Raw genomic sequence first — 26,319 nt, forward strand, 5'->3', positions numbered from 1 at the left:
CTCTGAAACCACCACTACCTGAAGAACCTGAACTGAAACTGCCTCTCTTGGATGGTCCCTGACTAGGGCCACCCATCGAGGTACTCTGAAAATGACGACGCCTCGCCTCGCCTTTACTCCGATCAGATAAAGACCTTTCGACCCTCATAGCAGCATCTCTCAAAGAACTAAAGGTGGAGTGGTTAGCTGCGGTAACCACCGTGCGAATAGAGTCTCTCAGACCCTCCTCAAATCTCGAGCATCTATCCGCCTCGTCTGCCACAAGTGCTGGGCAAAACCTGGAAAGCTCAGTAAACTTTCTCTCATATTCCGCTACTGACATAGATCCCTGTCTAAGCCTCAGGAATTCGGCTCTCTTCTCATCACAATAAACCCGCGAATAGTACTTCTCGTAACAGACTCTTCTAAATCTGTCCCAAGTGATCTCCGCCGCGGTGAGTCCTAAACGCTCGGAATCCCACCAATGATAAGCGTCACCCACTAGCAAGAAAGTAGCCAAGACTAACTTCCGGTCATCGGGGCATCCCATGACCTCAAATATCCTCTCGAGTTGTATCATCCACTCGTTAGCCTCACTGGGATCCGAAGTACCTGAAAAATTTGAGGCCCCGAGCTTACGGGCATGCTCAATGCTGTACTCTCCCTCAGGAAACGCCCTAGTACGAACAGCAGTAGTCACTGCCTCGGCTAACCTATCAATAGACTGCTCGAAACCTTGTGTCGTCTCATCGACACCTTCTGTTACCCTATGGTGGGTCCCCGGTGGTCGGCCACGTCGTCGAGGAGGCATAATACCTATAAGAAAATCAAACTCTTATCAATAATGGGGATGCACATTCAGTGCAGAATTGAGGAATCTAAAACCTAATGCTCTGATACCAAGTTGACAGGACCGCCCCCGGATTCCAACCTGAAACCCGGAGAGGTCCTGCGGGAATCCAAATTCAAGGAAAATCCTACCGAAAATTCGGCAGAACCTCCCCTGAAAATGGACTAACCCAGAAATTTCAAACCTGTAGAAAAGCACTTCTAATCATCAACCACCTCTACCACAACCAAATAGGGTCTCAGACCCAACATTTTAAAATAGAAACCATTTTACAAAGCTAGAATAACGCCTACAGGGTTGGAGTAAGGATATGGACGCAAATGCCTCGACGTTATTGGCTCGACCTCCACCAAAGCTACTACCTGGGGGGAACAATGTAAGACAAAACAAAGAAACTGTGAGATAGGCTCAGTGAGTGGACAGTTAAACGGAAATGAAAATCATAGTTTGAATACTTTTTTCAGAAAAACCCTTTTAACCACATTTAACGCTTAAACCTTACGATGTCCTTTGAAATCCCCCAAATTTTTAAAATCATAAAGTTTATTTAAACTTAAGAAATCCCATAAAACAATATATATTTCTTAAAACAAACAAACTAAAAAAAACATCGTAACAACAACCTTGATAAAATTCAAAAGAATCCCTCATTTAAAATCATATTTAATAATTTCTGAAAATAACCAAATTCATTTTCCACCATGCTATATACCCTGAATAATCCTGGCCATACACCTGTGCGGAATTCCTGCATCGCACAGGCAGGCAATATCCTGGCCATACACACGCGTGGAGTGAAATCCAACACGTGCAGGCAATATCCTGGCCATACACACGCGTGGAGTAAATCCAACACGTGCAGGCAATATCCTGGCCATACACACGTGTGAATAAATCAGCACGTGCAGGCAATCCTGGTCATACGTGCACGCAGAGCAGCCCCCAAAGGGCGAGGCATCCCGACACACGGCCCAAAGCCTATATGTGCATCGTGATGGGTCCCAAAGACCTATTAAATCTGATAACCTGTAGGGTACTGCAAAGGGTGGTTTTGAAAACCAATAACTCAAAAATACATAATGCAAATCTCAAATCCTTTAATTTTTCTTCCAAAACTCTTCTTAACAAAACCAAACTCATCAACTCGCTAAAACTAGTATGAAAATATATGGTTTTAAAACTTATTTATGAACACAGTTGAAATTCGAAATCCATCACCATTGATCAAATCCCAAATTAAAATCAACATCACGGAATAATTAAAATGATACAATTTTCATTACTTATTAAGGATTAAACAACCAACTCAAAGATTTTTATTTCTCAAACAATAATTAGAAATCAAGTATAAATTAAATTATAAACTTCCATAAACATTTTCAAAAATAAAAGTTAGTCCACTCACAGTGGTAGCCCTAGCTTCGATCCTCCGCCGGATCGTCACGAACCACGGTCGTGTCGCCTATAACACAACGATAAAATATGAAATTAGTCTCGACTCCAATACGTTTAGAGTGTGTATAAAACCTAAGCGTCCCACCCGACTCTCGCTTAAACAACAATTAATAACTACTCTTCTTAATCCATTAACGTCCTCTCATTTCCCTGAAAACTTCCCGGCTCAACTCAACATCACCCACACTTCCCAAAACCAGTCATAAACTTAAAAAGGAACCTGCGTATGGCTTATCTCGATCAGGGAAATCGTCCTAGAGTGATTTCAGTATCAGCGAAGTCTCAAATTACAGTCCGAAACACCTTTCGGTTTCTCCAATCACTTCCAACATAACCAAGTCCAACAACCAATCTAAAATAGGCTCTAAGATAAACATACATCCAAAAGGTGACTGTAGGGGTCGAGGTCACCACGGGTGCCGCCCAAAGCGGCGGCTCTAAAACCAATTTAGCCTAAAATGCCCTTTTTCCCTTAAACCCACACAAAAATCTCAAGGATTTGAGGTGAAAAATTGACTGAAAATGAAGAGGAAGGCCGGCGGTCTGTGTGGCTTTTCTGAGCAGAACCAGCGTGCAGGGGGGCTGGGTTGGCTGGAGGAAGGCCGGGCTGAGCTAGTCGGCGTCGGGGGAAGCTTGCCGGAGGTTGGCGACTGCGAGGGGAGGCCGGAGTTGATGGCCGGTGCTCCGCACAGAGGGAGAGAGTAGAGAGAGAACACGGGGAGAGTGAGAACGAAGAGAGAGAGTAGGCTGGAATGGGGTGGTCGGCGCCTGGGGGTGTGCTCGCCGGAGGTCGAGGCCGGCAGGGTGGCCGCCGATGGTGAGTGGGGGTGGCTGGGGTCGTGGCGCAGAGGAAGGTGCAGGGGGTGGAGAGTGGGTACCGGGGAGAGAGAGAGAAATAAAGGGAGAGAGATGTTTGTAGAAGATTCTAGAGAGTGAGAGAAAAATCAGAAAAATTTTCTGATTTTTGGGTATTTAAAACCCACTTTTATAAATTTACAAAATTGCCCCTCACTTCACATGTCTGTATCTTTCAGACCGTAACTCGAATTGGCGCGTGCCGCGTGTCTATGAAATCGTGAGTCCGAAACCTATCTAACGGACCCGAAGTCAAAATCGAATTCCCATTCTTTTTAAAAGTCAACTTTTGGTCAAGCTTAAATTAAAACAAAAATAAATAAATCAAAACTTTAAATCAAAACCCTTTTTATTTTCCAAATAAATATCAAAATCTTTAAAATTCAATTCCACATCCTTAAAAAATCTCTTAAAACATATTTAAATAAAAATTTAAATTTCTAGTGAAAATTTGGGTCGGGTTGTTACAATAAGTTCTTAGGTTATCTTCTTGTTACGTACTGAATTGATTAGCTTGATTATCACCTTTCAATTTCATAACAATTACTAGATGAAAACATACCTAAGGTGGCCAGCCAAAGAATGAAAACAACTAGAATCAATTTAACAAGACAATAGGAATTAATCACATGCAAACTTCACATAAAATCACATGGCTTTATTTCATTAACCATAAATCAACATTGAATCAAATTATATGGATATCATCATAATCTTAACATGCAAGAACAATCAAACTAACTCATAAATAAGTTGAGAAACAAAAGAAACATAACATATATAAATTCCCAATCCATTGTTGAACAAATAACAAAACTAATTAAACAATTGAAATAACAGAAAATTAAGAAAAAGCATAGAGAGGGCTGCGGCACAAGAAGGAGAAAGAGAGAGACCACACAAGCTATTCCTCACGGATAGGGTTAGCTAGGGCTTGCGGCAAAGTGGCTCTCTTCTTCTCTCTCTTAATGTCAACTACTCTCTCTCTAGAAATCTGAAAAGTATTGCAAAACTAAAATTAAATTGTGTTTTCGAATTATGGGAGAATGGGGTCCTTATATAGGAGTGAGGAGGTGAAGCTTTCCTTGTCCCACAAGGCTAGGGTTTTCTAATTTTTGGCCAAAAGTGGGCCTTGGGCTGATTTGGGCTCTTTTTGGGCGTAACTCCCTTTTCAGCTCGCGAAACTGCAGCGTAACTCGGAATCGAAATCCGTAAAATTCCCTGCGAAGGTAACATCCGTAGATTTCCAACCATATATGGCATGGCACCTGATTCGATCTGTAGAGGTACAGAATCACTGTCGAAATTCAAGTTCAATTTCCCAGGGTTCGACTTCTTCTTCAACTAGGATTCCTTGTGATCTTTGACTGAATCTTGTGAGATTTTCCTTGAGCATGAAGGATTCATTCGTTGGGCCTTGAATCAGCTGAGTGGGTGCGGCATAGGCTTGGGCTCTTGGACCTTTGAATGGCACCACTTAGGCTTCCTCCATTTGGGCTAGCAATAGGCGCATGGCCTTGGTCCTTTGGGCTAGGGTTATGCGCATGGCCCTTAGTGCATGGGCTGCATGTGTGGTCTATGTCATGTGATGATGTGGCATGGTTGACCATTGACTTTGACCTTTGACCTTTGACTTTGACCAAAAGTCAACCTTGACCAAAAAGATTCTTCAAAAGATTCTGTCTAAGATTCTTCAAAGATTCCTTCCAGATTCCAGATCCTTCTAGAAGATTCCCTCAAGATTCTTTTTCTCATTTTTTCCATTTTTAGCTCAAAATAGCCTCATTTAGTTTCTCTCTCCATCATTGCTTCATTTAACCTACAAAACACTAAAACAAACTAACAAGACCTAAAATATCGAGTTCTTGCACTCTAGGTTAGGGAATTAATATCATAAAATGATGCAAATTGGACACTCAACAGCTAGCAAACTTAATTATGTGTGTTTACATTGAATTGCATATCACCATAATAGTTGTTATCTTTTAATATGCGATGGATTCAGATATCTTAGCATTGCAAGACAATCGGGTGTGTGCGTGTGTTTGGTGGTGTGCGTGTGTTTCACAACTTACAACCCCCCATATCGTGTGTGTGTGTTAGTGGATAGATCAAATTGATTTGATGTGTATTTAACCATTTCTCGTGGGATCGACCTCGTATTTACATGCTTTGCTACTGATGCGATTCGTGCACTTGCGAGTATACTTAGAATTGAGTTATTTAATTTGTTCTAAGAAAACAATCAACACGAGTATACTTAGAATAGAATACATTTTTATTTTGTTCTAAAAAAACAATCAACACCTACTGAACCACATTTGGTGTTAACAACGCATGAAAACGCTTTTTCAGTGTATACTTGGTCAAATTTTGTTCTAATTGCTCTAAAACGTGACCAGTTGGCAAGAAAGACATGAGGAAGCACTTTCGCATGTTAGGATTAGCTTTGTTGACCTATTGAGCCACATTTGGTGTTGGGAATGCACGAAAATGTCATTTCGCTGCATATTTGGTCCAATTTTGTTCTAATTGCACCAAAACGTTCATGGTTGGCAAGAAAGACAAGGGGAAGCACTTTCTCATGTTAGGATTAGCGTTTTTAACCTATTGAACCACATTTCGTGTTGAGAACGCACAAAAAGGTCATTTCGGCGCATACTTCACTACTACAAAAAGGTGCATTCTTGGCGGACAATGCTGGCGGATTAGAGGTGTCCGCCACAAATGCTTAAGCATTCCTGGCGGACGATATTATCCGCCAGGATTAATCAATTATGGCGGTTTATTCCGCCAGTATTGATCAATACTGGCGGACCAATCCGCCAGAATTGATTAATCCTGGCGGTCCAAACCGCCAGGATTGAGTGCTTAACCTAATCCCTCTTTCTTCTTCTCTTTTCTTTTCTCTTCTTCCTCGCGCCGCATTTCCTCCTTCTTCCTCTTCTTCTCTTTCCCTTCTCTTCTTCCTAGCTCGCGCCGATTCCTTCATCTCCTCCATCTCCTCCATCTTTCTTCTTCCTTCACCTGCCACCACCGCGCTCAGCTGCAGCTCCACGTCCACGCTCCCCACCAAGCTCCGGTAATCTCTCTCTCTCTTTCTCTCTTATTTCTGATTTTATTTTCAGATTTTGTTAATTAAGTTTGTTTTATAATTTGTTAGGTTTATCCAAATCTTCTCAAATTTCTTGTCTCAGAGGCCAAGATCCACTTCATTCTTGAATTCTTTGGGGGTATGCCGAATTTGATAAGTGGTGATATATGTGATTTTTTGTATATTTAATTTGATATGCCGAATTTGATAAGTGGTTATATTTAATTTAGGGTTTTGTATATCCATTTTCATTATTGTTATATATGGGATTTTTTGTGTTTTTTTTTTGCAGGCCAGATAAGTGGTGATTTTGGTGCAGCAAGATTTAAGTGTTGATTTGGATTTTGCAGCAAGGTTTTTCTATGACTAGCTTGGATGTTTTTTTTTTATATGTTGATGTGTTGAAATATGTTAATATATGTTAGATATGTTAAAAATTATATATGCTTGATTTAATTGATATATATATCTATATGTTAGATTTGTGTTCATTTTTTGCATTGTATGTTAGTGTCAATATATTATTAGGGTAGGGAGTATAATATTAATTATTTAGCTAACATACAATTATTAGGATAGTATATATAAAAAATGTTAGTATTATGTTAGTGTTCATGTATCAATGTTAAAAATAAAAATAATAGGAGAAATAAAAAAATTCAAATTTTTGGTTAAATAGATAAATAAAAATATAACATATTAGTGAACTTAATTTATTCATTTGTTCTATTTCAAATTAAAAATAAAATTGACTGAAAATTTGTAAAATTTGGGTTAATTAGATAAATAAGTATAGAACAACTTATTTGTAGATATAATTTATTTGTTACAGTTCAAATAAAAAAAAAAGGTTAAGTAGATTAACAAACATACAACTTATTTGTGAATATTTTGTGAATTTAATTTATTTGTTTGACATATATAAATAATCATAAATTATTATTGAATATTTTTTGAATTTAATCTAATAGGTATGAATAGGTACGCCTACATGATAGGGATTGAAAGATTGTAGGCGTCAGGGTCTAGAGTTTTCATCTAAGAGGTAAAGCATGGATAGGACTTGGTTGACGATTCCGCGACAGTTAGAGGCATACGTAGATGGAATTAATTTTTTTTTGGACCAAGCAGCTGCGAATGGTGTTGGGCCAGATAAATTCAAATGTCCGTGTAAAAAATGTTGCAATAGATATATTTTTGGAAGACAAACTATTGTGGATCATCTTGTTTGGCATGATATGGATAAAGATTACAAAAAAGCTTGGTGGCGGCATCATGGGGAGCCTAATATTGGAGAGCCAAATTTAAGGGAGATAGAAGATGACGTAGGAGGAGAGATGGATGGTATGCATGATTTTCTTAATGACATATTTGTTCAACCAGTAACGGAAGAAGAGGTTGGGTTATCGACACAACCTACTATCGTGGATGGGCGTCCAGCAGAGGCCGAAAGTTTTTTCAAGTTGCTTGAAGAGGCAGATCAAGAGTTGTATCCTGGTTGTCAAGAGTTTAAGAAATTGGAGGCCGTTGTAAGATTGTACCAGATCAAGTGTTTAGGGAGTTTGCCGGACAGTTTATTCACTACATTACTAGAGTTGGTTAAAAGAATGTTGCCTGATGGAGATTGTTTGCCTGACTCGTGTTATAAGGCAAAGAAACTTATAAATGGGTTGGGTCTCACATATGAGAAGATTGATGCCTGTCCCAATGATTGCATGATATATTGGAAAGACACCTCAAAATTGACTGCATGTTCGGTTTGTGGCAAATCAAGATATAAAGATAACAAAGGAGATGATACTTCTAGAAAGAAAGTCTCAGCTAAGGTTATGTGGTACTTCCCTTTAAAATCGAGATTGAAGAGGTTTTATATGTCGAAGCATATTGCTGAACATATGAGGTGGCATGCAACTAAATGTCCCAAGGATGGGTTTATGAGACATCCGTCAGATTCTCCAGCATGGAAGCATTTAGATAATTTGTACCCTGACTTTGCGTCAGAAATTCGAAATGTGCGTTTAGGGCTGGCAAGTGATGGATTCAATCCTTTTGGCCATATGAGCAATGCCCATAGCACATGGCCTGTGGTGCTTTCTGTTTACAATTTGCCTCCATGGATGTGTATGAAGCAACCAAATTTATTATTGTCCTTGTTGATTCCAGGACCGAGAAGTCCTGGAAATGACATTGATGTGTATTTGCGACCATTAATTGATGAGTTGAATGAGTTGTGGGAGGTTGGCACTACCACGTACGATGTATTTTCAAACCAAACTTTTACGATGAAGGCTGCTGTGTTATGGACCATTAGTGATTTTCCAGCTTATGGAATGTTGTCTGAATGGAGTACGAAGGGATATAAAGCATGTCCGCATTGCATGGATGATAATGTATCTGAACATTTGCCTGTGAGTCGTAAGATTTGTTATTTGGGGCATCGAAGATTTTTACTAATTGGGCATAGGTTTCGAAGGGAACAAGCAGCATTTAATGGTCATCGAGAAGATCGTCAGGCACCAAGACAGTTGAATGGGTTACAATGTCTTGAACAACTATCTAGTTTGAGGTTTACTTTTGGAAAGCATGACCAAAATGCTCCTGTTGGACAAAGAAGACGAAGGCCTTCAATTTCTAGAAGTAATAACGGTCAGTGGAGAAAGAAAAGCATATTTTTTGAACTACCCTATTGGAGGCATCTTTTGATCAGACATAATCTCGATGTCATGCATATTGAAAAGAATGTATGTGATAATGTGGTTGGAACATTGTTGGATATTGCGAAGAGGACAAAGGATGGATTGGCTGCACGTGCAGATCTTGAAGTTTTGAATATAAGACATAGTCAACACCCTCGTAGAGAAGGAGATAAAACATTTTTGCCCCCGGCAATATTCACATTGAGCAAAGAAGAAAAAACCTCATTTTGCAAAGTGTTGTCTACTATTCGGGTTCCTGATGGGTATTCAGCAAATTTGTCTCGATGTGTGAATGTGAATGAGAGGAAAATAAATGGGTTGAAAAGTCACGATTGTCATGTTCTAATGCAACAATTACTCCCGCTTGCGATACGTGGTGTGTTACCCAAATCTGTCACTATGGTTTTACTAGAGTTGAGTGCTATCTTTAGACAGTTGTGTAGCAAGAAGGAAACTGAGGCAGCATTCAATCAACTAAACTCTAGAATTGCATTGACCTTATGTCAGATGGAGAAGATTTTCCCTCCTTCATTTTTTGATGTCATGGTGCATCTCCCAATTCACTTGGCAAATGAAGCTGCTATTGCAGGACCAGTTCAATATAGATGGATGTATCCAATTGAACGGTAATGGTCATTTCCTTATGCTTAATTTGCATTAATTTTAGTTTTGATTTTTTAATATTTTTTTTTCATGTTGAATATTTAAGGTATTTGCAAACATTGAAGCGGTATGTGTGAAATAAGAGTCGTCCTGAAGGTTCTATTGCTGAAGGGTATTTGGTTGATGAGGGTTTATCTTTCTGTTCCATGTACCTTAGAGATGTTGATACTCGTCGTAATCGTAAAGGTCGAAATGCAGATGGTATTGGACGTGGAATATGTGGGGGGTTATCAATTTTTGACTCCACAGGCCAATATTTAGGTTCAGGTGAAAATGTGGAGCTTGATCTAAATGATAGGAATCGATGCCACAGATACATTCTTGATAATTGTGATGAAGTGATCCCTTTTAGAAGGCAACATGAGGACTTTTTGAGAGATAAACATCGAAGGGAAAGGTTCACTAGGCGACAAATCATGGAGATAAGTAAGAAGGAATTTCCTGAATGGTTCAAGAAACATGTAAGAATTCAATTACTAAGTTTCTGCATCATGTCGCTAATATTAGTTTTTACCTAATGTTTCTACATCATCTTTTTCACAGATTAATGCAAGGTTTTATGCTAATGATCCGTTAATATCCGACGACTTGCATTGGCTTGCTAATCCTCCTCGCACACTTGTGACGAAATACAAAAGCCACGTTATTAATGGTTTTAGATTTCGAATAAAATCGGTGGATGATAAGCATAAGAATCAAAATTGTGGTGTATTTGTACCTGCAAATATTCCGGGTGGTGTTGGGCAAGTTAATTGCTATGGTGTTGTCACAGATATGTTTCTGGTTAGATATCGTGGTCCTACCGAGGCAGAAGATATGGGTCGTTGTGTGATGTTGTTTAAGTGTGATTGGGTTGATAGTGGAAGTCCTAGGGGTATGAAGACAAATCAATATGGTTTTACCTTGGTGAACTTCAATCGATTGAGATTTAGGGATGACCCTTTCATACTGGCTTCACAAGCAATGCAAGTATTTTATGTTGCAGATTTGATTGAAACAGATTGCATGTAGTGGTCCGAACGCATCCGAGAGATTTTTTTGATGTATTAGAGGATAAAGACACAATTGATGATTATGCCATACCAAATCTGGATGATCGGGTACTTGACAATGAAGATATGCAAACAAGGGTTGGCGTGGAAGAGACACCTTTTGATGAAGCATTACCTTTGCCCACTGAATTGGTTAATTCAATTGCTGACAATGAGCTTGATGATGATATGGATGCTTAAATTATTATTATTATTATTTTTTTTTTGGTGTTGTTTTGTAATTAAGAACTCTTATGTAATATTTTTTTATTAGTGAAATTTTTTTGTGCTGGACTAGGTCCCGTGGTTTTTACCTTTCGAGGGTTTTCCACGTTAAAATATATTTGTGTGTTTATATATTGGTTTTATAGCAATTTAATTTAATTTAATTAATTAATATTTATGTAGTATGTATTTGGTGGTGTATATATATATATATATATGGTTAATTATAATTTATTTAGATGAGTGATAATGAAGAACATATGGACGAGCACCACGATGAGCAAGTTGAGACTAGTTCAAATGGTAAGCTATAGTTTGTTTATATAAAGTTTTTATTTATTCTATTATTTACAATATTTTTGTCATTCATGTATATTAATTTGGATTAATATGTAGCAATGCCTCAAAGGAGAAGACGTGGTCCTGGAAAGATTAAGTGGGCTGGTAAAGATCATAGGGGCAAAGAGTATTGTGAATTTAGTACGAGCGGGAAGTGTATTTCCCAAAACAGTATAGAGTTTTCGAAATTTATATCTTCTGAAGTAAAAGATCCCAATAATGTTCCTCTAGTGCATGATTGGAGATTGGTTGATGAAGAAACAAAGAACACTTTGTGGGACAGAATACGGGTATCAATTTATTTTTTTAAAATGATATTAAAAGTAAAAATGCCTATAAATATTTACTTATAATTGTTTTTTGTATGGATGTAGGGCACTATCACTTTTCGTGATGAGGATTTGGTAAAAATGCCCGTGATTAAGACCATGACTTTGCACATTGCTGAACATGCTTATAAAGAGTACAGAGCATATTTGAAAGGGAAGTACTACACTGGCAGGACAGGTCAGCGGCGGGTGAGATGTCCCAATAATGTAGATCCTGTGCAGTGGGCAAAGATGGTGGAACATTGGGATAACCCAAAAACTCAGGTGACAACTTTTAATCAAATATTTAATAATACTAGTATGTGCAATTATAACTAATTTATATTCTGTTTGACCTTTTAGGAGATTGCTGAGAAAAATAAAGCTAATCGTGCTCAACAAACGATGAGCCATACATCAGGATCGTGGACATTTGAACGTCTTCGTGAAGATTATGTGAGTATAGTTAATTTTTTTTCATCTTATTGAGTTACAATTTTATTTAATTAGGGCACATAAATATATTCTAAATTATTTTTTTTAATGGTTTAAATTTTTAGAAGAAGAAGCATGGAGTTGAACCCGATCCTGTTACTTTCTTTCGTGTCACCCACACGGGCAAAGACAATAGTTGGATTGATGTGCCATCGGAGGAGAGAGGGGTAAGTATTATACTAGTTTGTTTTTTTTTTTTTTTTTTCTATAATGTGTATTATATGTTCTGTTGATGTGTTTTCTTAGAACAAAATAAACATCTATTTCATTCCAAGTATACTCGCAAGTGCACGAATCGCATCAGTAGCAAAGCGTACAAGCACGAGGTCGATCCCACAGGGAATGGTTAATAAACAACAAATCAATGCAATTAATCACTAGAATAACTAAATGGGGGGTTTTGGAAAGATGGAACACACGCACACATCACCACACGCACACACACTTTATTCTATCTTGCAATGTTAAGTTTTCGGTTTCAAATCAGATAAGCATGCAATAACCATCCAAGGCTAATGACAGTTAATTTGAACACAACATATTAAAGTTTGACAGCTAAAAAGGTTTGGCTAGTTACTTTCTCGCCATTGTTCTCCTAATGCATAAACTAAGAGCTTCTTGGGCCTTCCTTAGCTAGTTAACCTACATGTTCCCTAGTTCAAGCTAAGGCAGCTGTTACCCATGCAGAAGTCATTAAGTTTTATGAGAACGTCAAACATGCACAACATATAAGCTTTGACTATTTCCTTATAGAGGTCGCCCAACCCCACTACCAAGAATAATCCCTTATTCCCTTGTTACTTGTGGTTTAGTGTCTTTGACTATTTCACAGCTAAACCTAACAGATAAACTAGATGCAATTACCCTAAGATGGCCAGTCAAAGGATGCAAACAACTAGTGACGGGGGTTCTAATAGATAGTGGAAATTTAATACGTGCAAACATCAAACTAACAGACCAAGAGACGGATAAACGATTTGTTAAAGCATACGAATCCATTAATCGACCTACAACTAACATGCAAGATAGAATAACTAACCTACATAATTAAATAAAACAAATAAAAGTAAAACAGCAACCAATAAATAAAATCCCAATTCATGCTTGTTAACGGAAATCAGAAACGCAAAATTAAAGAAATTAAAAGCATAAACAAATGGAACTTAGCAACATGAATTGAAAGCAATAAAGAGATAACTAAATAAAATCAGATTGCAAAGATTAAATAACAATTAATTAAAATCAGAACCAAAGCTATAAACTAATTAAATTCAGAAACTTAAATTAAATAAATTCAGAAACCAATATCCAACATTAAATCTGAAACTAGAATGAAAAAGAAAACAAAAATCAGAGGTGCAAGCACATGGGGGCTGCGGCAAGGAGGGAGGAAGAAGGAGGCACCTAGCACAAGCAATTGGCTCACGGCAAGGTGAGCTTGGGCTTGCGGCAGCAGGTGGTCCTTCCCTCTCACTTGTCACGCCACCCTCTCTCTAAGTCTCTCTCTGAATTTGGCTCACCTTACAAGAGAAATAAAAGCTGAAAATAAAACCCTAAAACAGAAAAATAAAACTAGGAGGGGGAGAGAGTGATTTCGGCTGGAGGAGGAGAAAAAGTGTTGTTCTCTAAAAGTCTGAATGAGGGGATTTAAATAGGAGAAGCCTTCCTTGAGAGGCAAGGAAGAGCAAGTTGCGGCTGGCTAGGGTTTGCTCTCCTAGTGCCTTGCGGCTTCAGCTAGGGTTAGCTGATCAGGCCTTGGCGTGATGGGCTGCTCCCTTTTGGGCTTGAGTGGCTCACGCCTAGCCTAGCTAGGGTCCCTCCTTGGTGTTTGGGCTGGTAGTCTTGGGCTTTGGGCTTGCATGTTGGGCTTCCATGTTGGGCTTCAGTAGCTTGCACAAGATGGGCTAGGGTTTCACTCCATGGGCTTCCACCTTGGGCTTGTCACCTTGGGCTTGCGCATGGCCCCTTGTCTTGCTAGGGTTTGCATGGCATGCATGCGCATGCATGGGCTGCCATCTTCCTCCTTGCGTGTGGCTTTTGGGCTGCTAGGGTTTGGGCCCATGCATGTGCATGCATGGCCCACTTGGTTCGGCATCCCTAGGGCCCATGGGCCCTCCACTTTTGACTTCCCATTTTGCCCCTCATTTCCATTTGAATTCAAATTCATTTCTTCCCTCCATTCATTTCCATGGATTTCCACCACCTTCTGGAAGCTTCTGGAACCTTGAAAAACATTTCCTGGTGCAACTAGGATTTCTTGAAAATGAGAGATTCCTTATCCATTTCGACTTCTCGTAATGACCATATTGCCCCTGGGGTCTCCTAGTGTCACTAGGACTCCTTTCCCTAGTTGGGTTAGGTTTCCTAGTTCAACCAGGAATTCCTGTTCGAATCAGGATTTCACATTTCTGGCTCCGCAATGATGGTTCTGGACTTGATGTTTCCTAGTGTGACTAGGAATCCTCATTTGACTAGGATTTCTGCACTTTTTCTGGTTTGACCAGGATTTCACTCGTTTTCCTGGTTTGACCAGGAATTGTCCCAAAATGGCTCTATTTGCTTCTTTTTCTCATTTCTGCTTCATTTGACCTGAAAACACAAAAACAAGACAAGAAACACAAAATAACGAGTTCTAATACTCTAGGTTAAGGAATTAGTATCATAAAGTGATGCAAAATGCACACTCATCACACCCCCAAACTTAGATTTTGCTAGTCCTCGAGCAAATAAAGGAAAGAAAAGACTCAAGACTGACTCCAACATCCCAACAACTGAATTCATGCGCATAACCATTAATCACATAAGAAAGCAAGGCATATAAATGGCATTCTTCAAATTCTAATAACATTTCAAATAACATACCTCGCTCCTCCATTGTCATATAGGCCATCCTTGACACAAATCCAAGTTTTAGACAAACAAGACTAAATCAATACATACATAACAGATTCAACTCCAATCCTCACTATGGCATACTCTCAATGATAAACACTCAAGAATTGGGTTGATATGTGCACTCAAAAGTATATGTGAGAGGAATTATGTAACAAAAACAATTAGCTCACATATGTACATGAAATAAAGGCACATTTTAGAAAGAATACTGATCTCATGAAAGGAATACAAATGCTTGAAATAGAATCAATAGCCATAGGCTCCCTTCTTAAATAGACTCCACATAAGTATAATACACACTCTTGAGATCAGCTAGGACTTTAATAGGGTTATAATGAAGGCTTAGGCTAGGATAGGGTACTGAAATGAAAAGGAAACACAAAGGGCTAATTTCATGGAATTGCAAGCACCAATAGAACATTCTGAGGTACACTTTGCTTCTTTGCACTTCATAGCTTACTTTGAACTCTTTTTGCTCACTTTTTTTTTTTTTTTTTTTTTTTGAAACCGTCCCATCTCTTTTCTTTGATTTCTTTTCTTTTTCTTTTCTTTGGGCACGGCATACATACTTTTTTGACACATTTTTGTATAAGCTATGCATTTTCACTTCTTTTTCACCTCAATCAACATATAAACAACTTGCAACACCATAAAGGGGTAAAACGGTTGAAAGGGGTGGTACACCCCCAAACTTAGGGTTTGGTATGGGGTAACAAAGAAAACGGCTTAAAAGGCTCAAAATGGGTAACTAAGGATAAAACATGTAATGGGTAGGCTTTCAGGCTATGGGGTACACAAACAGGGCCTAAATTCATTTCTCAAGAGTTATGCAAATACGGCATGATTTGTGTACACAAGAAAAGAGTTCTAGCTCATTGATTCAAGATTATGCATATTCCAAGCAAATGACCAAATGAAAGACAATGAGATCAAAACAACGACTTATATGACAATGATAGAATCAGAGTGGCGCGCAACACTCAAGAATTGAAGAACAGGGCTCAAAAGCTCACTTAGGTCATGCAAGTCTACTCTATTATGCATATAATCATTAGTAATGCTAATCACAACCTAAATTCATATCAACAAGGCCAAATGACATAGAATTGCAAGATATGTTATGGAACACTATTAGAATGAAAAGAACACCAAATATACACACAATACTAAAACATGCTCATAACAATCATGCACACTCAAATCAATTAGTTGGGGACTCAAAACGACCTGAAACAACCAAAATGACTCAAAAAACTTTTTGTTTTTAAAACAATGTCGCACACTTCAAAAGAATCACATCCATCACTAACGTGAATGAGATCTAATGAAAACGTGCATTTTGATGTGGGTTTTGACACCCTAAGTTTAAAAACAAAAGAAAAAGTTTTTTCCTAACCTAAAAACACTAAAAACGAAATTTTTTTTTTCTTTTTCTAAAAACACTCAAAAACACTTAAAACACTCTAAACACTTGTTCTAACCTAAAAACACTAACAAATGACAATTGCTTTTCCCCCCACACTTGAATGATACATTGCCCTCAATGTATATGAAATAAATGCAAGAATGATCAAATTAAGCGAAACAGGAAATTGCAAACATCCAAAACCAAATAAACACACCAAAATGAAAAATTGTCTTATGAAGCGAAATAAAGAAACTGTTTACTTGCGTATGCAAGCGTAGACACTCCAAGGGTAGGCGCGGCCTCCTTGGTCCTCAATGACTCCTCCTTCATTATTCGAAACAAAAACTTGGGTTGCCTCCCAATAAGCGCTTGTTTTTCTGTCTTCAGCCTGACATTGCCATCTCCTTTACTTGCGTCCTTTCCTCTTCCTCTTGCCATTGCTACTCTCGGCATTCCCTAGGAACGAACTGAGGAAGCTCTCCATCTCGGACTTCTCCTCTCCATAAAAAGTGACCTCCTCGTTTTCTGGCATCTCGGAAGTGAGCACATACAGCTCTCGCTTTGTGTAGTGCCGAATTGTCATGGCGCTCTCCAATGCTTTGTACTCCATGTTAGAGGTGCACAAAAATGGTCTTCCAAGAATAATAGAGACATCGCCCGGAATTGTCGGCACATCTAGCACTATGAAATCAGAGGGGATTAGTAATTTACGACATTTAACCAAAACATCCACAAGCATACCACAAGCTTTTTGGGCTGAAGAGTTGGCGAAGCGAATGTCCACATCAAATGGTTGCAAATCAGCCTCCTTAAATCCAAGCCTCTCGAACACAACCAGCGGCATGACATTGATAGCTGAACCACTGTCAACTAAGGCATTGGCGATCTTATGCTCCCCTATGCTGCATGGTATGACCAACGAGCCCGGATCCTTCTTCTTGCTTGGAAAAGATGCAAAGAGATAACCACAAATCTCCCTAGGAACATTGTGACTATGCCCTTGCTCCTCAACCTTCTTCTCAATAGACTTCAATTCCCTCATGGTTGCTGGAAATTTGGTGATGTCAATGTCCGGAATGAGGGGAATCACACGTGTATCAGCTTCCTCTTCAATCATTTCTGGATCCTCCTCTTCCTCACTATCACTGATCTCAATCACTTCCTTCACTTTCTTAGTCTTGACCACTCTAACTCTTTTTCTTGCAGTAGTCCTCAAAATAGCATTTACATGCTCCTCATTCTTCGGGTTGACGATGGGCTGACTTGGCAACTTCCCCTTCTCTCTCTGACCCAAAGTAGTGGCAATCTGACCCATTTGACTCTCCAAGTGTGCAATAGCCTTCGAATTGGCTTGCATCTGCTGCTCGGTACGGTTCATGAAGGCATTGGTGCTTTGGGCAAGGGAAGTGGTGCTTTGAGCAATCTGAGCAATCTTGTCCTCCAAACTAGACCTCTCGGCATTAGGGTGCACATATGGCTTGTTGGTGCTCCCACTAGCTTGCTGTCCATTGTTGTTGCTCCACCTGAAATTCGGGTTGTTCTTCCATCCAGGGTTATAAGTGTTAGAAAATGGATCATATGGCACCCTAGGATAATTCCCAACCTGGTTTACTTGTTCCACGTCACCCCCTTGTCCTTGCGCACTCATCATCTTCTCTTGAGCCAAAGATAACTTCTGCACCATAGTCTTGATTTCCATAATCTGTCCCTCCATGGTGTTTGGCACATCAGCTACCTCATACAACCCTCTCTTTGGTCCTCCTCTTGCACGATTGGAATCCCATTGTTGAGAACTCAAAGAAAGCGACTCAAACAATTCTGTAGCCTCATCCTCCGTTTTGGACATGAATGCACCACCACATGCCGAATCCACCTTGGCTTGGTCTCTCTCCAACAATCCCTGATAAAAACAGCAAATCACATACCAAGGAGATAAGTTATGGTGTGGGCAGCTAGTAAGTAACTCATTGAATCTGTCCCAAGTCTTATGGAATGGTTCGTCCGCCTTTTGCACAAATCCAAGGATCTTCTTCCGAATCGAATTAGTCTTGGAAATGGAATAGAACTTGTTCAAAAACTTGCTCGAAAGATCATCCCATGTCGAAATGGAACCACTGGGCAGCGAATACAACCACCTCTTTGCCTTGTCCTTAAGCGCAAAAGGAAACATCCTCAAACGGTACTGATCGGCATTCAGGCCCCTCAATTGTGCGGCTTCACAAACCCCGAAAAACTCCTTCAAAAAGTGGATCGGATCCTCCCCATTCAGCCCATGGTAACTCGGCAACAAATGAATCTGACCACTCTTGATTTCGAAATCAGTGGCTATGGTGGCATACCGAATGCACGATGGTTGAGTGGGCAGCGAAGGTGCTGAAAAATGGCTCAGGGGCTGCGGCACTATCTCGTTCGCTTCAGCCATGTCGACACTCTCAGTCTCTTCACTACTCGAATCTGATGCACTAGGTTGCGGGCTGACTTGTGATGCACCTAAAGCTTCGTCCTTGAGCCTCTCCAACCTAGCAACAAGCTCAGGGTTCATAAAACACACCTAATCAAGAGAAAAACACACAATCAGTAGAAAGAATGCATATAAAGGCATGGCATTTATTAAAAACTAAAAATTAACAAAAACTGAAATCTAGGTAATATAACCTAATTCTAATGACTAATTACACCAATTCATTGATATTAGACACCATTCCCCGGCAACGGCGCCAAAAACTTGTTGATGTGTTTTCTTAGAACAAAATAAACATCTATTTCATTCCAAGTATACTCGCAAGTGCACGAATCGCATCAGTAGCAAAGCGTACAAGCACGAGGTCGATCCCACAGGGAATGGTTAATAAACAACAAATCAATGCAATTAATCACTAGAATAACTAAATGGGGGGTTTTGGAAAGATGGAACACACGCACACATCACCACACGCACACACACTTTATTCTATCTTGCAATGTTAAGTTTTCGGTTTCAAATCAGATAAGCATGCAATAACCATCCAAGGCTAATGACAGTTAATTTGAACACAACATATTAAAGTTTGACAGCTAAAAAGGTTTGGCTAGTTACTTTCTCGCCATTGTTCTCCTAATGCATAAACTAAGAGCTTCTTGGGCCTTCCTTAGCTAGTTAACCTACATGTTCCCTAGTTCAAGCTAAGGCAGCTGTTACCCATGCAGGAGTCATTAAGTTTTATGAGAACGTCAAACATGCACAACATATAAGCTTTGACTATTTCCTTATAGAGGTCGCCCAACCCCACTACCAAGAATAATCCCTTATTCCCTTGTTACTTGTGGTTTAGTGTCTTTGACTATTTCACAGCTAAACCTAACAGATAAACTAGATGCAATTACCCTAAGGTGGCCAGTCAAAGGATGCAAACAACTAGTGACGGGGGTTCTAATAGATAGTGGAAATTTAATACGTGCAAACATCAAACTAACAGACCAAGAGACGGATAAACGATTTGTTAAAGCATACGAATCCATTAATCGACCTACAACTAACATGCAAGATAGAATAACTAACCTACATAATTAAATAAAACAAATAAAAGTAAAACAGCAACCAATAAATAAAATCCCAATTCATGCTTGTTAACGGAAATCAGAAACGCAAAATTAAAGAAATTAAAAGCATAAACAAATGGAACTTAGCAACATGAATTGAAAGCAATAAAGAGATAACTAAATAAAATCAGATTGCAAAGATTAAATAACAATTAATTAAAATCAGAACCAAAGCTATAAACTAATTAAATTCAGAAACTTAAATTAAATAAATTCAGAAACCAATATCCAACATTAAATCTGAAACTAGAATGAAAAAGAAAACAAAAATCAGAGGTGCAAGCACATGGGGGCTGCGGCAAGGAGGGAGGAAGAAGGAGGCACCTAGCACAAGCAATTGGCTCACGGCAAGGTGAGCTTGGGCTTGCGGCAGCAGGTGGTCCTTCCCTCTCACTTGTCACGCCACCCTCTCTCTAAGTCTCTCTCTGAATTTGGCTCACCTTACAAGAGAAATAAAAGCTGAAAATAAAACCCTAAAACAGAAAAATAAAACTAGGAGGGGGAGAGAGTGATTTCGGCTGGAGGAGGAGAAAAAGTGTTGTTCTCTAAAAGTCTGAATGAGGGGATTTAAATAGGAGAAGCCTTCCTTGAGAGGCAAGGAAGAGCAAGTTGCGGCTGGCTAGGGTTTGCTCTCCTAGTGCCTTGCGGCTTCAGCTAGGGTTAGCTGATCAGGCCTTGGCGTGATGGGCTGCTCCCTTTTGGGCTTGAGTGGCTCACGCCTAGCCTAGCTAGGGTCCCTCCTTGGTGTTTGGGCTGGTAGTCTTGGGCTTTGGGCTTGCATGTTGGGCTTCCATGTTGGGCTTCAGTAGCTTGCACAAGATGGGCTAGGGTTTCACTCCATGGGCTTCCACCTTGGGCTTGTCACCTTGGGCTTGCGCATGGCCCCTTGTCTTGCTAGGGTTTGCATGGCATGCATGCGCATGCATGGGCTGCCATCTTCCTCCTTGCGTGTGGCTTTTGGGCTGCTAGGGTTTGAGCCCATGCATGTGCATGCATGGCCCACTTGGTTCGGCATCCCTAGGGCCCATGGGCCCTCCACTTTTGACTTCCCATTTTGCCCCTCATTTCCATTTGAATTCAAATTCATTTCTTCTCTCCATTCATTTCCATGGATTTCCACCACCTTCTGGAAGCTTCTGGAACCTTGAAAAACATTTCCTGGTGCAACTAGGATTTCTTGAAAATGAGAGATTCCTTATCCATTTCGACTTCTCGTAATGACCATATTGCCCCTGGGGTCTCCTAGTGTCACTAGGACTCCTTTCCCTAGTTGGGTTAGGTTTCCTAGTTCAACCAGGAATTCCTGTTCGAATCAGGATTTCACATTTCTGGCTCCGCAATGATGGTTCTGGACTTGATGTTTCCTAGTGTGACTAGGAATCCTCATTTGACTAGGATTTCTGCAATTTTCCTGGTTTGACCAGGATTTCACTCGTTTTCCTGGTTTGACCAGGAATTGTCCCAAAATGGCTCTATTTGCTTCTTTTTCTCATTTCTGCTTCATTTGACCTGAAAACACAAAAACAAGACAAGAAACACAAAATAACGAGTTCTAACACTCTAGGTTAAGGAATTAGTATCATAAAGTGATGCAAAATGCACACTCATCATGTTCTTAAATTTTACTTACAAATTTATCTAAATATTTGTTTATTAGATGTCCATGGAGAATTCTGTTGAGTCACGGGTTGAGTCTGGAGCGGATGACACTTCTGATCTTCGCACAGAAGTGTATGTTGAGGAGATGGGTCCTGAGAGGAAAAATAGAGTTCGGCTCTATGGACATGGGGTGACACCTGAAATGGTGCCTTATGCTAGGGCTCAATCTAGTAGTTCTTCTCGGAGATCATCAAAGACAAGAGAAGCACTTTTGGAGGCACAGTGCCTCGAATATATGACGAAGCAGGAGGCTATGCAAGCTAAGCAGGATGCCCAAGAGGAGGCAATTGAGCTGTTAAAGACTCAGCTACAGCAGCAGCAGCAGCAGCAGCAATTGCAGCAGCAACAGATGATGATGTTTATGCAGCAACAACAGCAAGTGATGATGCAGCCACAGACACACCCGCAGAGCTCGCATCCACAACAGCCTTCTAGCCAGAGTCAGCCTCCACATTCTCCCTATGGAATGTTCTCGATGCATCCTATGTACCAGATGCCATTTATGCCTCAGTCACCTTTGCAGATGCCTATGTATCGGCCAGAGGTACCTTCTCAGCCATCTCCTGGTGGGTCACATCATTCTACGGGTGTTGGATTTTCCGGATTGCTTTCCGGCAATTTAGGTGATGATGAATTTATGAGACAGTTTGGTCCACAGGGAGGATCAGGGTCACATTCAGCTTCTGGTTCGGGTTCTGCTGCTGGACTTGAGTAGATTATTTTTGTTTGCCTACTTTATCATATCTCTATTGATGAAACAATATTATTTGACATGTATTGTTAGTTGAAAGATTTTATCTTTATTAGTATATAATTATTATTTGAAATGTTTTATATTACTTAATTTATTTTATATTAATTATTTCAAGTATAATTTTATTTTTTTTTATTTATATTCAGTAATCCTGGCGGTTGTATCCGCCAGGATAGAATTTTTCTAATATATTTTCTTATCAATGCCGGCGGATATATCCGCCACGAATTAATTAATGCCGGCGGATATATCCGCCACGACTTAATTAATGCCGGCGGATATATCCGCCACGACTTGATTAATCCCGGCGGATATATCCGCCACGAATTAAGTAATGCCGGCGGATATATCCGCCAGGAAAAGTTGAATGCCTTGTCAGCGTTAAATGATATTCCTGGCGGATTTAGACATCTGTCCGCCAGGAAAAGTGTTTTGCCTGCGGTTTTAATCCTGGCGGAGACCTTATCCGCCACTGTTATATAATCCTGGCGGATTTGGCTATTTGTCCGCCAGCAAATTGTTATTCCTGGCGATTTAGTTCCGCCAGGAATAAGTACTTTTGTAGTAGTGCTTCCTCCAATTTCGTCCTAGTTGGCAAGAAAGACATAGGGAAGCACTTTCTCATGTTAGAATTACGGTTCTTGACCTATTGTACCACATTTGGTTTTAAAAATGCACGAAAAGGTCATTTCGGAGCATACTTGGTCCAATTTCTTCCAAATTGCACCAAAACTTTCCCGGTTGGCAAGAAAGACATGGGGAAGCACTTTCTCAAGTTAGGATTAGTGTTTTAAATCTATTAAACCACATTTGGTATTGAGAACGCATGAAAAAGTCATTTTGGTGCGTACTTGGTCTAATTTCGTCCTAGTTGCACCAAAACATTCACGGTTGGCAAGAAAGACATGATGAAGCACTTTCTCATGTTAGAATTAGCGTTCTTCATCTATTGAACCACATTTGGTACTATGAACGCACGAAAACGTTTTTGATGCATACTTGGTCCTATTTCATCCAAATTGCACCAAAACGTTTCCAGTTGTCCAGAAAAACATGGGGAAGAACTTTCTCTAATTAGGATTAGCGTTCTAGACCTAATAAACTACATTTGGTGTTGAGAGTGCACGAAAAGGTCATTTCGGTGCATACTTGGTCCAATTTCGTCCTACTTGAAACAAAAACGTTCCCAGTTGGCTAAAAAGACGTGGGGAAACACTTTCTCATGCCAAGATTAGCGTTTTTGTCCTATTGAACCACATTTGCTGATGAGAATGCACGAAAACGTAATTTTGGTGGATACTTAATCCAATTTTGTCCTAATTGCACTAAAATGTTCTCGGTTGGCAAGAAAGACATGGAGAAGCACTTTCTCATTTAGGATTAGCGTATTAGACCTATTGATCCACATTTGCTGTTGAGAACGCACGAAAAGGGCATTTCGATGCGTACTAGGTCCAATTTCGTCCATACTGCCCCAAAACATTCACGGTTCGCAAGAAAGAAATGGTGAAACACTTTCTCATGTTAGGATCAACGTTCTTGACCTATTGGACTACATTTGGTGTTAAGAACTCACAAAAACGTTATTTCAATGCATACTTGGTCCAATTTCGTCCAAATTGCAATAAAACGTTTCCGGTTGTCCAGAAAGACATGGGGAAGAACTTTCTCCAGTTAGGATTAGCGTTCTAGACCTATTAAACTACATTTGGCGTTGAGAATTGTTTGTTAAATTTTAATACTCGCAGTGCACGAATCTATATATAATATAGATGGCAAGAAGGTCGATCCCACGAGGACTATTGATGATCTTTAAATGATAATCCAAATGCTAAAAAGAAACAAGAAAATAAGACACAAGTGGCTGTCCAAGTTGTTACGCCTAGGGCAGCTACTTACTTGAAATGAAACACACACACACGAGTTGGAGGGGGTTTGTATGACTTGAAAACAGCAAATTAAACCTACTTTAAAGACTAAGATGCTCAACTAGCAGAGAGTATGAAAACAACAAGTTATCTTGTGAAAATAGATTGATGATGATACTAGGACTCTAGGATTTTACCACTAGACCTCATATTCATTGTCATGGTGCAATTTCTGAAACCTTTAATTCCTATTGATGAATGCATTCACATATTCACCTATGGCATAGCATGAAATGCATGATTCCCCAAATGTACAAACTAGTGCATGGCGTCTACCCTAGTTTGGTACCCTAAATGCAACATAGGCATGGCATCTACCTAAGAATGCAGCAAGGTCCATTAACACACAAATGAGATTATGAATGCAAATAAAACCCTAAGGCATGGCGTCTACCTAGGTGCTTTAGTGATGATTCCACACAATCAGAATTCAGCCAATTACTAAATCCTAAGTTGTTTATACTTGTATTAGGAGCTGATTGGTTGTCCTCACCCTAAATTGATTAAATTCTAGATGCAATAACCCTAGGTGATCAATCAAGGATTATAAACATATAGAGAACAATGATAAAAGTGAAATCAAAATCATCAAATCAATGGAATTAAATAAACAACAACTACATCACCAATCCACTGAATATTCGGCCTAGGGTTGAACCCTAGGCCCTAGAAAACGTGATTAGTTTATGCTAGAAAACAATAACATCCAAGAAATCATGTTTATCATCTCCAAATTACAAGAAAAGAGAAGAAGAAAAGCCAAAACCCTAGGAGAGCTCACGCCTCCAAGCTGCAGCCCCTCTCTCTTTTTCTGATTTTCTTCTCCAAGTTTTCGAACCCCAAATATCATAGAATAAGATGCATATATAGCAGTCAGAGAGAAATCTTTGTGAGGCAAGCTTATGAGGGTGTGCGGCAGCTAGGGTTAGGAAACCTAGGGTGTGCGGCATGGGCTTGGTGTAGGGCCCTAGGGTTTCATTGCACATGTGCGCATGGTGTAGCTGACCCCTATAGGCTTGCATGTAGCTGATTTCCTCCCCTAATAAGCTTCCAATAAATCAGAAATTAAAAGGAGATAAATAAGGTAATTAAAAATCTGATGTTTAGAGCCCAATTAGGAAGGATAATCCTTGCAAGGTGCGGCCAGCCTTTCACTTAGCACACATGCCACTTCTCATGTGGTTTGGACTGGGCTTCTACTTCTTTCATGCTCTTGGACCCTCTCTTGGTCTTGGGCTTCTCTTTAAACATCAAATACTCATTTAAGCTCAAAATGGGCTGATTTGCATCCATTTGTTACCTATGGGCTTTCCACCTACAAAAGAGAGAAACACAATTAAATAACACAAAATATAGGGACTAAGTACTAAATACATGAAGATAGAGGGCCTAAAATGCACACATTTAAGGACCCAACAAGAATGCACGAAAAGGTCATTTCGGTGCATAGTTAGTGCAATTTCTTCCTACTTGAAACCAAAACGTTCCCAAATGGTAAGAAAGACATGGGGAAGCACTTTCTCTTGTTAGTGATGAGTGTTCATTTTGCATCAGGCTGGGGAACAGTTAACGGCTGAGGAGTGCAAGGAGAAGCGCCAAGGTCATTTTTATGATCATTTTCTAAAGAGTCAACCGTTCAAATTCTATGATAGTACTGAAGCTGATCAGACTAAAGCGGAAGTTTGGATCCAGAATGTTAAAAAGAAGTTGGATTCAATCAATGCCCCTTCTAAGTATCAAGTTTGGCTACCTACTCATGTCTTGGAAGGAGAAGTCGACTGTTGGTGGAGAACCATTTGTGATCAAGTGGGAGATGTTACTGCAATTACTTGGAGCAATTTGTGGAACATTTCTATGATCGATACTTTCCTCCAGCGTTGCAACAGAGTAAGTTTGGTGAATTTATGATTCTAGAGCAAGGTAACATGACTGTTGGTGAGTATGTAAATAAGTTTACTGAACTTGGACGTTTTGCCAAGGCGATTGTGAATGATGAGAATACAAAGGCTGTAGGTTCTTTCAAGGTCTTAAATTTGGAATCAGAAAATTTATTGTTGGTCATGGAACTAAGACTTATAAGGACATTGTTGAGTCTGCTTATGAGAT

At 39.7% G+C, this 26,319-nt stretch overlaps 1 protein-coding gene, 1 long non-coding RNA gene and 1 pseudogene across 2 annotated transcripts; all 3 read left to right on the forward strand.

The window, feature by feature from the left end:
• The first annotated feature begins 6,140 nt into the window (after window positions 1–6,140).
• Window positions 6,141–6,579, forward strand: LOC147277701 (uncharacterized). Its single transcript, XR_015123747.1, has 3 exons — window positions 6,141–6,221; window positions 6,303–6,372; window positions 6,526–6,579. It is a non-coding gene; the product is annotated as an uncharacterized LOC147277701 (long non-coding RNA).
• Window positions 6,580–7,285: 706 nt separating this feature from the next.
• LOC147277702 (uncharacterized) lies at window positions 7,286–10,824 on the forward strand (annotated as a pseudogene).
• A 263-nt stretch (window positions 10,825–11,087) lies between these two features.
• LOC147277703 (uncharacterized) lies at window positions 11,088–22,246 on the forward strand. The gene is made up of 6 exons (XM_086255697.1): window positions 11,088–11,151; window positions 11,245–11,477; window positions 11,562–11,780; window positions 11,859–11,951; window positions 12,056–12,157; window positions 21,530–22,246. Exons 1-6 carry the CDS (start codon window positions 11,088–11,090, stop codon window positions 22,244–22,246), a joined length of 1,428 nt encoding a protein of 475 aa, XP_086111823.1.
• The last annotated feature ends 4,073 nt before the right edge of the window (window positions 22,247–26,319 follow it).

This window comes from Dryas octopetala, chromosome 8 (assembly GCF_963921425.1).
Source record: "Dryas octopetala chromosome 8, drDryOcto1.1, whole genome shotgun sequence".
Taxonomy (NCBI): domain Eukaryota; kingdom Viridiplantae; phylum Streptophyta; class Magnoliopsida; order Rosales; family Rosaceae; genus Dryas; species Dryas octopetala.

Excerpts from the sequence above, each read along its gene's own strand:
- LOC147277703 (XM_086255697.1), top strand. The coding sequence starts at position 11,088 with ATGAGTGATAATGAAGAACATATGGACGAGCACCACGATGAGCAAGTT. Across the intron at positions 11,152-11,244 it reads AGTTGAGACTAGTTCAAATG|CAATGCCTCAAAGGAGAAGA; the intron begins GTAAGCTATAGT and ends ATTAATATGTAG. Across the intron at positions 11,952-12,055 it reads AACGTCTTCGTGAAGATTAT|AAGAAGAAGCATGGAGTTGA; the intron begins GTGAGTATAGTT and ends TTAAATTTTTAG.